The 12,612-nt window shown below is 43.8% G+C and overlaps 1 protein-coding gene across 7 annotated transcripts in view; it reads right to left on the reverse strand.

Annotated features, from left to right (window-relative positions):
* LOC106584179 (KICSTOR complex protein SZT2) overlaps window positions 1-12,612 on the reverse strand; it is a 123,683-nt gene that overhangs the window by 59,067 nt on the left and 52,004 nt on the right. For all 7 annotated transcript variants that reach the window (XM_045706293.1, XM_045706296.1, XM_045706294.1 and 4 more), the window contains 2 exons: window positions 937-1,011; window positions 556-694 (listed from right to left, as the gene is read on the reverse strand). In XM_045706293.1, coding sequence (XP_045562249.1) covers window positions 556-694; window positions 937-1,011 — 214 coding nt within the window. The remainder of the gene's footprint in view (window positions 1-555; window positions 695-936; window positions 1,012-12,612) is intronic.

The raw sequence follows: 12,612 nt of genomic DNA on the forward strand, positions 1-12,612 counted from the left end.
GGACAGGTTAGGTTATATGATGAGATGGATAAGAGCAAGATCATTCTTATTTGGTAATTGGCAGCTTTTTCCAAGTCATAGTAGGAGGACCACACAACATAGCAGCAACGCATGACTGCAAATTTACTTTGACATGATGGTTATTCTATCAACAACTGCGCAAGAAATCGTTTGAGCCGCAATTTGTTGCACAATTCATTAAACCGACACAAAAAGATCCCACCATGTCGAACGAACACATTATCTGTTGACATTTCTGAAATTTAAACAACACTTCCTGTTTCAGTCAAAGCTGTTGTGATTTCTTTTTTTGTTTATATATACACCGTATGACTTTACTCGCATAAAAACTGTGGATGGAAACGTGGTTAGTAAGAATAATATTGTATTCAATATTGTATTTATGAAATGTATTTCTAAAAAGGGTTCTCAGGAGCTAAATAATGGAAACATTAAGGAACAATTATGCCATGTCAGATGGCTTTCTGAAAAGTTCAAATGGATAAAGATGAGAACCAGTTATGAGCTGGATAACTGCCTAAGCCTCTCCCTCACCTAGACTGAGAGTACACCTCCACTCTGTCCTGGTGGATCTTAACGATGAGCCAGAAGTCAGGCATCAGAGGGGCCTGGGACTCCTGCTCATCCACAGTGGGGCTCTCACACTCAGAGTCACTGCTGCCACCGTCATAACCTGAAAATATACAGGTAGATGTGTTTTTTTTTGTTATGTGCCAGAGATCAGTTATCATGAGAATTGGTATCGTAATCATTATTATCATCATTGGCGTTACCATCAGTGTTATCATCATCACCATCATTATTGTGATGAAGATCATAATCCTTATAATCGTCATCATCATTATCATTGTCATCATGATAATCAACACTATAATCATCATCTTTGTCATCATCACTATAATGTCCATCTCTTACCCAGCATGTCAGAGTCCAGGCTGCCTTGACTGGAGACCACACTCTGGACTCGACTGGGCCTCAGCTTCCCGCTGCCTGAGGAAAGAAGGAGATGGGTTCTATAGTCTCACGCCACAACACATTCACCTGAGTCAGCACAGCCCAAGGGCATGTTCGCTAGGGCACATGTAAAATGAAAACAAAAAGATGTATTTTTGAATGTACAGACAGTACCCAACTGTTTCACAGAGCATTCTTCAAGTTTGTACCTACTGAACACAACCCAGGCCCAATTTAAACAACCCTCCCTAGCACTGACCAATCTCAAGAGCTCCACTATCCTCGACTCACCAAAGCATGACTGAGACCCTCAGGGCTTTTTCCTCCTCCCTTCTCTCCTATCCTGGCAGGGCCTATGAGTCTCCCCAAATCAGTGTTGGAACAAGTACCCCAGCGAGAAGAGAGAACGGGGAGGGGGCGGGGGTCATCACATGTATTATTCTGTCTGTCTGTCAGCTCTGAGCTGAGCTGTGTGCTGCTCCCTGTCGATTTGGTGAGGAGAGGGAGAAAACAGCCTGGAGGTAGACACTCAGTAAAGCTGCAAGCTAAGCCAAGAGACTTGTGCTGTTAGTGCTGCTGCTGATGATTCAGTCACTCACACAACACTCGCTCACTTCTCAATAGTTTATCATCGGTTTGTCAGTATCTGCTACACACAGCTAGCCTTGCAAGAGACACTCCACACAGAGGGTAGACAACAACACATCCGCCACACTGGCACCTTAGTCCCCTCCTGTACTCCCTGTTCACCCACAACTGAGAGGCCGCGCACGACTAACACCAACATTAATTTTGCAGACGACACGACGGTGGTAGGCCTGATTACCGACGACGATGAGACAGCCTATAGGTAGGAGGTCAGAGACCTGGCAGTGTGGTGTGAGGACAACAAGCTCTCCCTCAACGTCAGCAAGACAAAGGAGTTGATCGTGGACAACAGGAAACAGAGGGGTGGGCACGCCCCCATTCACTTCCTAGATCTGTCCGCCTGGCCAAACTAAGCAATCGGGGGAGAAGGGCCTTGGTCAGGGAGGTGAGCAAAAACCCGATGGTCACTCGGACAGAGCTCTAGAGTTGCTATGTGGAGATGGGAAAACCTTCCAGAAGGAAAACCATCCCTGCAGCACTCCAACTATCAGGCTTTTATGGTAGAGTGGCTGGACGGAAGCCAATCCTCAGTAAAAGGCACATGAAAGCCCGCGTGGAGTTTGCCAAAAGGCACCTAAAGACTCTCAGACCATGAGAAACAATATTCTTTGGTCTAATGAAACCAAGACTGAACTCTTTGGCCTTAATGCCATGCGTCACGTCTGGATGAAACCTGGCACCATCCCTACGGTGAAGCATGGTGGTGGCAGCATTAGGCTGTGGGTATGTTTTCAGGGACTGGGAGACTAGTCAGGATCGAGGGAAAACCTGCTCCAGAGTGCTCAGGACCTCAGACTGGGGTGAAGGTTCACCTTCCAACAGGACAAGGACCCTAAGCACACGGCCAAGAAAACGCAGGAGTGGCCCTGCCAGAGCCCGGACTTGAACCCGATCTAACATCTCTGGAAAGACCTAAAAATAGCTGTACAGCAACGCTCCCCATCCAACGTGACATCCAACCTGACAGCGCTTCAGAGGATCTGCAGAGAAGAATGGGAGAAACTCCCAAAATACAGGTGTGTCAAGCATGTAGCATCATACCCAAGAAGACTCGAGGCTGTAATCGATGCCAAAGGTGTTTCAACAAAGTATTGAGTAAAGGGTCTGAATACTTATGTAAATGTGATATTTCATTAAAATAATTTGATTGATGAGGGGAAAAAAGTCTGTAACCTAACAAAATGTGGAAAAAGTCAAGGGATCTGAATCAGGCACTAAAGTATGTCGAAAAGATAATGAACATATATATATATATTTTTTTTTCTAATATCATCTTTAAGAACTAATAATCACCAAAATAAAAGCTAAACAGAATAAAAAATTACAACAATGAAATTAGCATCATTCATTTTGTTATTGTGTTTGAGCAAAACACAGCATTATACATGGCAAGCATTAAAACAGCAAAAATGTCTCTCAGCTCCTCGGAGAAATCTGTAGAATTGGAGGAAATTGGCTTACAAATGCAACAATTTCTCGACAGCACCAAGATGGGGGACCTCTAAAATGAAGCTGCGTCGACTGTGCTCATTTCTCCGCCCCTTTTTTATCCAGGAAAAAAAACTGTACTCAGTGATGTGTTGTGTTTGCCCCAAATAGAACATTGGTATTCAGGACATGAAGTATATTTCTTTGACAAATTGTTTGCAGTTTCACTTTAGTGCCTTATTGCAAACAAGGATGCATGTTTTGGAATATTTGTATTATGTACAGGCTTCCTTCTTTTCACTCTGTCATTTAGGTTAGCAGTGTGGAGGACTACAATGTTGTTGATCCATCCTCAGTTTTCTCCTATCACAGCCATTAAACTCTGTAACTGTTTTAAAGTCATCATTAGCCTTATGGTGAAATCCCTGAGCGGTTTCTTTACTCTCCGGCAACTGAGTTGGGAAGGATGCCTGCATCTTTGTGGTAGCTGGGTGTATTGATACACCATCCAAAGTATAATTAACTTCACCATGCTCAAAGGGATATTCAATCATTTTTTTTTATTTTGACCCATCTACCAATAGGTGCCGTTCTTTGTGAGGCATTGGAAAACCTCCCTGGTCGTTGTGGTTGAATCTGTGTTTGAAATGCACTACTCGACAGAGGGACCTTACAGATGTGTGTACAGTATGTGTAGGTATGCACTAGACGACCAGTTCTTATAGCCTTTAGCAGTGCCGTTATCCTACTCCTCCTCTGGTGATGTAGAGGTTAACCCAGTCCCTGTAGCCACCAGTACTACACCTATTCCCCAGGCACTCTCATTTGTTGACTTCAATAACCGTAAAAGCCTTGGTTTCATGCATGTTAACTTCTCTGGGGTAGGGGGCAGTATTTTGACGTTCGGATGAAAGGCGTGCCCGTAGTAAACTGCCTGCTACTCAGGCTCAGAAGGTAGGATATACATATTATTAGTATTGGATAGAAAACACTCTGAAGTTTATAAAACTGTTTGAATGATGTCTGTGAGTATAACAGAACTCATATGGCAGGCAAAAACCTGAGAAAAATCCAACCAGGAAGTGTGGAAATCTGAGGTTTGTAGTTTTTCAAGTGATTGCCTATACAGTATACAGTGACTTAGGGTTCATTTTACACTTCCTAAGGCTTCCACTAGATGGCAACAGTCTTTAGAACGTTGTTTCATGCTTCTACTGTGAATGGGGAGAGAATTAGAGGTCCTGGAAGTGTGATGAGTGAGAAAATGACATGAACTCAGTGGCGCGCACTCACGTGAGAGTTAGCTGTGTTCCTTTTCTTTTTTGAAGAGGTCTTGTCCGGTTGGAATATTATGGAAGATTTACGATAAAAACATCCTAAAGATTGATTCTATACATCGTTTGACATGTTTCTACGAACTGTAATATAACTTTTTTGACTTTTCGTCTGAACTTAATGCGCGAGCACAGCGCATTTGGAGTACTCGACCGAACGCGCGAACAAAAAGGAGGTATTTGGACATATATATGGACTTTATCTAAACAAATGAACATTTATTGGGGAACTGGGATTCCTGGGAGTGCATTCCGACGAAAATCATCAAAGGTAAGTGAATATTTATAATATTATTTCTGAGTTTTGTTGACTCCACAAAATGGCAGGTTTGGTTTTGTGACTGAGCGCCGTACTCAAGATTATTGCAAAATGTGCTTTCGCTGTAAAGTTTTTTTTAAATCTGACACAGCGGTTGCATAAAGGAGAAGTGTATCTATAATTCTTTGGATAACAGTATAATATTTTATCAACGTTTATGATGAGTATTTCTGTAAATTGATGTGCTCATTCACCGGAAGTTTTGGGAGGCAAAACATTTCTGAACATTACACGCCAATGTAAAATGGGGTTTTGGATATAAATATGAACTTTATCGAGCAAAACAAACATGTATTGTGTAACATGAAGTCCTATGAGTGCCATCTGATGAAGATCATCAAAGGTTAGTGATTCATTTTAGCTGTATTTTAGGTTTTGTGACGCCTCTCCTTGCTTGGAAAATGACTGTGAGGTTTTCTTGTCTAGGTGCTGTCCTAACATAATCTAATGCAATGCTTTCGCCGTAAAGCCTTTTTGAAATCGGACAATGTGGTTGGATTAACGAGAAGTTCATCTTTAAAATGGTGTAAAACAGTTGTATGTTTGAGAAATTTGAATTATGAGATTTTTGTTGTTTTGAATTTCGTGCCCTGCTATTTCACTGGCTGTTGGCAGTCCCACATACCCCAGACAGGTTAACATCAGAAGCCTCCTCCCCAAGTTTGTTTTATTCACTGCTTTAGCACACTCCGACAACCCTGATGTCGTAGCCGTGTCTGAATCCTGGCTTAGGAAGGCCACCAAAAATGTGGACATTTCCATCCCAAACTACAACATTTTCCGTCAAGATAGAACTGCCAAAGGGGGCGGAGTCGCAATCCTCTGCAGCGATAGCCTGCCGAGTTCTGTCATACTATCCAGGTCTGTGCCCAAACAGTTTGAGCTTCTACTTTTAAAAATCCACCTTTCCAGAAATAAGTCTCTCACTGTTGCCACTTGTTATAAACCCCCCCTCAGCCCCCAGCTGTGCCCTGGACACCATATGTGAATTTATTGCCCCCCCCATCTATGTTCAGAGTTCTTACTGTTAGGTGACCTAAACTGGGATATGCTTAACACCCCGGCCGTCCTACAATCTAAGTTAGATGCCCTCAATCTCACACAAATTATCAAGGAACCTAGCAGGTACAAGCCTAAATCTGTAAACATGGGCACCCTCATACAGTGAGGGAAAAAGTATTTGATACTTATTTCCCTCATTAAAATGCAAATCAATTTATAACATTTTTGACATGCGTTTTTCTGGATTTTTTTTGTTGTTATTCTGTCTCTCACTGTTCAAATAAACCTACCATTAAAATTATAGACTGATCATTTCTTTGTAAGTGGGCAAACGTACAAAATCAGCAGGGGATCAAATACTTTTTTCCCTCACTGTAGATATCATCCTGACCAACGTGCCCTCTAAATACACCTCTGCTGTCTTTTACCAGGATCTCAGCAACTAATGCCTCATTGCCTGTGTCCGTAATGGGTCCGCGGTCAAACGACCACCCTCATCACTGTCAAACGCTTCCTAAAACACTTCAGCGAGTAGGCCTTTTTAATCGACCTGGCCCGGGTATCCTGGAAGGATACTGACCTCATCCCGTCAGTAGAGGATGCCTGGATGTTCTTTAAAAGTGCTTTCCTCACCATCTTAAATAAGCATGCCCCACTCAAAGAAATGTAGAACTAAGAACAGATATAGCCCTTGGTTCACTCCAGACTTGACTGCCCTTGACCAGCACAAAAACATCCTGTGGTGTACTGCTTTAGCATCAAATAGCCCCCGCGATATGCAACATTTCACAGAAGTCAGGAACCAATATACAGTCAGTTAGGAAAGCAAAGGCTAGCTTTTTCAAACATAAATGTGCATCCTGTAACACTAATTCCAAAAGGTTTTGGGATACTGTAAAGTCCATGGAGAATCCTCCCAGCTGCCCACTGCACTGAGGCTGGGAAACACAGTCACCACCAATAATCGAGAATTTCAATAAGCATTTTTCTACGGTTGGCCACGCTTCCACCTGGCTACCCCTACCCCGGCCAACAGCTCTGCACCCCCCGCAGCAACTTGCCCAAGCCCCCCCCGCTTCTCCTTCACCCAAATCCAGATAGCTGATGTTCTGAAAGAGCTGCAAAATCTGGACACGTACAAATCAGCTGGGCTAGACAATCTGGACCTTCTCTTTCTAAAACGATCTGCCGCAATTGTTGCAACCCCAATTACTAGCCTGTTTAAACTCTCTTTCGTATTGTATGAGATCCCTATTAATTGGAAAGCTGCCGCGGTCATCCCCCTCTTCAAAGGAGGAGACACTGTAGACACAAACTGTTACAGACCTATATCCTTCCTGCCCTGCCTTTCTAAAGTCTTTGAAAGCCAAGTTAAGGAACAGATCACCAACCATTTTGAATCCCACCGTACCTTCTCCGCTATGCAATCTGGTTTCCGAGCTGGTCATGGGTGCACCTCTAGCCACGCTCAAGGTACTAAACGATATCATAACCGCCATCGATAAAAGACAATATTGTGTAGCAGTCTTCATCGACCTGGCCAAGGCTTTCGACTCTGTCAATCACCGCATTCTTATCGGCAGACTCAGTAGCCTTGGCTTCTCAAATGACTGCCTCGCCTGGTTCACCAACTACTTCTCTGATTGAGTTCAGTGTGTCAAATCGGAGGGCCTACTGTCCAGACCTCTGGCAGTCTCTATGGGGGTGCCACAGGGTTCAATTCTCGGGCCGACTCTTTTCTCTGTATATATCAATGAGGTCGCTCTTGTTGTTGGTGATTCCTTGATCCACCTCTACGCAGACAACACCATTCTGTATACATCTGGCCCTTCTTTGGATACTGTGTTAACAAACCTCCAAAATGAGCTTCAATGCCATACAACACCTCTTCCGTGGCCTCCAACTGCTATTAAATGCTAGTAAAACGAAATGCATGCTCTTCAACTGATCGATGCCTGCACCCGCCCGCCCAGCGTCACTACTCTGGACGGTTCTGATTTAGAATATGTGGAGAACTCCAAATACCTAGGTGTCTGGTTAGACTGTAAACTCTCCTTCCAGACTCACATTAAGCATCTCCAATCCAAAATTAAATCTAGAAATCTAGAAACCTATTTCGCAACAAAGCCTCCTTCACTCATGCGGCCAAGCATACCCTCGTAAAATTGACTATCCTATCGATCCTTGACTTCGGCGATGTCATTTACAAAATAGCTTCCAACACTCTACTCAGCAAATTGGAAGCAGTCTATCACAGTGCCATCTGTTTTGTCACCAAAGCCCCATTTATTACCCACCACTGCGACCTGAATGCTCTTGTTGGCTGGTCCTCGCTACATATTCGTCGCCAAACCCACTGGCTCCAGGTCATCTATAAGTCTCTGCTAGGTAAAGCCCGCCTTATCTCAGCTCACTGGTCACCATAGCAACACCCACCCATAGCAAGCGCTCCAGCAGGCATATTTCACTGGTCATCCCCAAAGCCAACACCTGCTTTGGCAGCCTTTCCTTCCAGTTCACTGCTGCCAATGACTGGAACGAATTGCAAAAATCACTGAGGCTGGAGACTTATATCTCCCTCTCAAACTTTAAGCATCAGCTGTCAGAGCAGCTTACCAATCACTGCACCTGTACACAGCCCATCTGTAAATAACCCACCCAACTATCTCATGCCCATATTGTGTTTTTGCACCCCAGTATCTCTACTTGCACATCATCATCTGCACATCTATCACTCCAGTGTTGATGCTAAATTGTAATTATTTCGCCTCTATGGCCTATTTATTATTGTCATACCTGTCTAATCTTACTCGATTTTTCTATTGTGTTATTGACTATATGTTTGTTTATCCCATGTGTTACTCTGTGTTGTTGTTTTTGTCGCACTGCTTTGCTTTATCTTGGCCAGGTCGCAGTTGTAAATGAGAACTTGTTCTCAACTGGCCTACCTGGTTAAATAAAGGTGGGGGGGGGGGAAATGTGTAGGTAGTCATTCAAAAATCATGTTAAACACAAAGTGAGTCAATCAAACGTATTACACGACTTGTTAAGCACATTTTTCCTCTTAAACTTATTTAGGCTTGTCATAACACAGGGGTTGAATACTTTTTGGCGAAAGACATCAGTTTTTCAATTTGAATGAATTTGTAAAAAAAAATCTAAAAACATTATTCCACTTTGACATTATGGGGTATTGAGTGTAGGCCAGCGACACAAAATCTCCAATTAACCAATTTTAAATTCAGGCTGTAACACATACTGTACACATTTATACAGCGCCTTCGGAAAGTATTCAGACCTGGACTTCTTCCACATTTTGTTACGTTACAGCCTTATTCCAAAATGGATAAAATAGCTTTTTTTCCCCCTCATCAATCTACACACAAAACCCCATAACGACATAAGTATTCAGACCCTTTACTAAGTACTTTGTTAAAGCCCCTTTGTCAGCGGTTACAGCCTTGAGTCTTCTTGGGTACAAGCTTGGTATACCTGTATTTTGGGAGTTTCTCCCATTATTCGCTGCAGATCCTCTCAAGCTCTGTCAGGCTAGAAGGTGAACCTTCCAACCTGAACCCTCAGCATGATGCTGCCACCACCATGCTTCACCGTAGGGATGGTGCCAGGTTTCCTCCAGATGTGGCGCTTGGCATTCAGGCCAAAGAGTTCAACCTTGGTTTCTTACGACCAAAGAATCTTGTTTCTCATGATCTGAGATTCTTTAGGTGCCTTTTGGCAAATTCTTATCTGGACAGCTGTGTGCCTTTCCAAATTATGTCCAATCAATTCAATTTACCACAGGTGGATTCCAATCAAGTTCTCGAAACAAGTTGTAGGATGATCAACGGAAACAGGATGCACCTGAGCTCAATTTTGAGTCATAGCAAAGGGTCTGAATACTTAAGTAAATAAGGTTTATATATTTATCAGTTTATTTAAAAAATGTGGTTGACATTTTAGTTAAAGGGAGGTTGCTTGCAAGTTTATTGTGTATTGCTATTTGAACTGTATTGGTGTAGGGTGGTACTATTGACATGTGGCCAAGAAGATTTTGGACATTAAGGCCTTTGTTTTGTCTATGAACATCCCCCCTCCCTCCCTCCCTTGTTCCATACCCTCTGCACTCCACTGGGAGATAATACAGATTATTGCAAATCCTCTAATGTTGATGACTGGGTTCTTTCTTGTAAATTGTTTCTACAAAGTTGCCGTTAAATTGCTCTGCTATTATTATATGAGGTATTATTGGATGAGTTACCCCTGTGCTGTGATGTGTGTTTTATATGGTGTGTCTTATCTTTTCTCTCCACTGGCTATCTGGCAAACAGGCTACACTCTAGGCAGTCTCTTCTGCTGATGTGTGTGTCTGGTAGTTAATACCTGCCTGGCGCCCGAACAAAATCTTTATCTTTACCCCTCTCTAACAATACAGAATTGGCGCCCAAACAGGGATTTGAAGAGAAGCACCCATGACACCACCGACACAAAGTTGTATCATGTATTTTGTTGGCACCCCATACTGTGCCAATGTGGACACACCTAATAGTAATCATGACCGGGAAAGGACTCGGTGGTGTAATGGAGTTGGAAAGCACTGGCCCTTATCCTCAGGCTTCTGGCTCACCTATAACTTCTCCACCATTACCCTCCCCTCAACCACTTCCTGTTACCCTGCCCAGACAGACTGGGAGAGGTGTCTCTGTGCTCACTGGACAAATGGAACAACAATGGACACACACCAATCATAGTTTGACAATGCAGGAGAATGCCATTCGCAAACTCAGTGAAAGTGTGGAGGCTCATCAGAAAGATGTGCAGTGGATGGCTCACCTCCCCCGTCAAATGGAGGAAAACCAACAAGATTCTCTGAAGCAGGATATTCAAAGAAAAATACAAAGTTTCAAAACACTAATAGAAACTAACAATCAAACTAACAATCACCTATCTTGAGGAGGAACAAAAACAGAAAGCAGAGGAGTCAGCCTCTTTTGTGAAGGGAGTGTGTTCTTATCTGAAAGAGGTTATGGAGGACAATTCTCTCACAGGGGAACTACGATTTTTGATTGAACAGGCTCAAAAAGGAGACATTTAATGAGATGGAAAAAGCACAGAAGGTCACAGATCTTCAACTGGAGGAGCTATACCAGGAGGTAATGCAGTGTTTTTCCCTTCTGGACAAATCCTCTGCACTTCCCTCAGGCTCTGCCATTAAGAGAATAGGAACAGGTAGCACTACAAAAAACCCTCTTAAGAAACTGTTAAACAGAACTCCTGTTTCCCCAAGACCACTTGCAACTGTCATGCCTCCTCTAGAGAGCTCCCTCCCTATCAAACTACTTCTCCCCACTTTTGGCAGCCCAGATCCACAGTTTTTCTTATCTAAGTGTAATGATTTCCTTTCTATCCGGCCCCTTACTGACGTGGAGGTTCTTGACACCCTCCGCAGTGTTCTCCATGGTACAGCAAGAGTCTGGTGGGAGATAGCCCGTGAACATGTGTCATCCTGGGAGGAGTTTCAAAAAAATATTCCTCTCAGCCTTCCTCTGAACTGGCAGAACGGGTTCGTAACAGAGTCCAGTGTGAAGCAGAGCCAATACGGGACGTTGCCTTCTATCGAGTTCTATGTAAGTGATGGAAAGCTGACATTACTGAGCAGGAGATGGTCAAACTCATTCTTAAGAACATGGTTCCCCGCTTTGCCAGTCATCTTTCGGGAACGTGTGCAGAATGTGGATGATCTGGTGCGTCTTGGGACTCAGTTTGAGAAGGACTGGAAGCACCACCTCCAAACTCCCTCATCCCGGTATCCCCATAACTCTCCTGGGGCTTAACAGTCTCAGCTATTTGTGCCCAAGATCCAAGACAAAAGTCCAGTGATGTGCTGGAGGTGTAAAGTCCAACATCCTCTAGGTTCTTGACCCCTCTATGGCCAGCATCAGGATTCAGGAAAAGGTGAGAAAGGACAGAAGGAAGACCGACAGTCTAGACAGGCATGGTGGCTTGCATACAACTGGGTCGGCCTTAATGCCCACCGTGAAGCCTTTAGACAGCACAACTAGCTGTCGTATTCCTATTCCGTAACAACTATTGGTTCCTCTGACTGTTAGGAACTGGAGAAGGAAGGCCATAATCAACACAGGAGCAACTTACACCCTGATGCAAGAGGCCCTGTGGCAAAACATGGCATTACCTCATGAGGAGCTTTGAACTTGGGAGGAAGGACCATTGTACTTGGCCAATGGAGAACCTACCACTGGATTGATATGACAATAAAGCAGCACGATGAGACTATTAACCTTCCTGTGGCTATTCTTTCAGATCCGAGCCTTGCATTTGCTGTAGTCCTTGGCCTGGACTTCCTGTCCTTCAGTGGACTGACCATCTCGATGTCCGAACCATCCTATCGGCTGTGCTCTGACCATTCCCAGCCTCATCCATTTCAACCTGGAAATGGACTGATTTCAGGCTGGAGCCTGCTACCTTATTCAGAGTCCTGGCTAGGTCAAGTCAAAGATGATGACAAAGTCAGAGAAAGACAAAAACAAGTTCCACCAGTGAAGCCAGAGAACCTGGCTATCACCCTGATTACAACCGTACCCCCCTTCTATTCGAGAGCAAAAGCAAACCTGATGCTGATTTCTACATCAAACAAGCAGTGGAACAGGCATGTCTGTCAGGACGAGAGGTGGCAGCTCTCCCAGATGTTGGAGATGAACAGTGAGCTCTGTACTCTTACAACCGTCTTCAAAACACATCTATACCCGGCATGAAGTCCCCATTAAGCAGCATCCCTACAGGCTGTCCCTCGCCAAACTGGAGATTTTCAATGAACAGCTCAAAAGCATGTTGGAGAATGGAGTTGTGGAACCTTCTTTTTCTGGATGGGCTTCTCTGGTTGTCCTGATT

The sequence above is a fragment of the Salmo salar genome, chromosome ssa23 (assembly GCF_905237065.1).
Source record: "Salmo salar chromosome ssa23, Ssal_v3.1, whole genome shotgun sequence".
Lineage (NCBI taxonomy): Eukaryota > Metazoa > Chordata > Actinopteri > Salmoniformes > Salmonidae > Salmo > Salmo salar.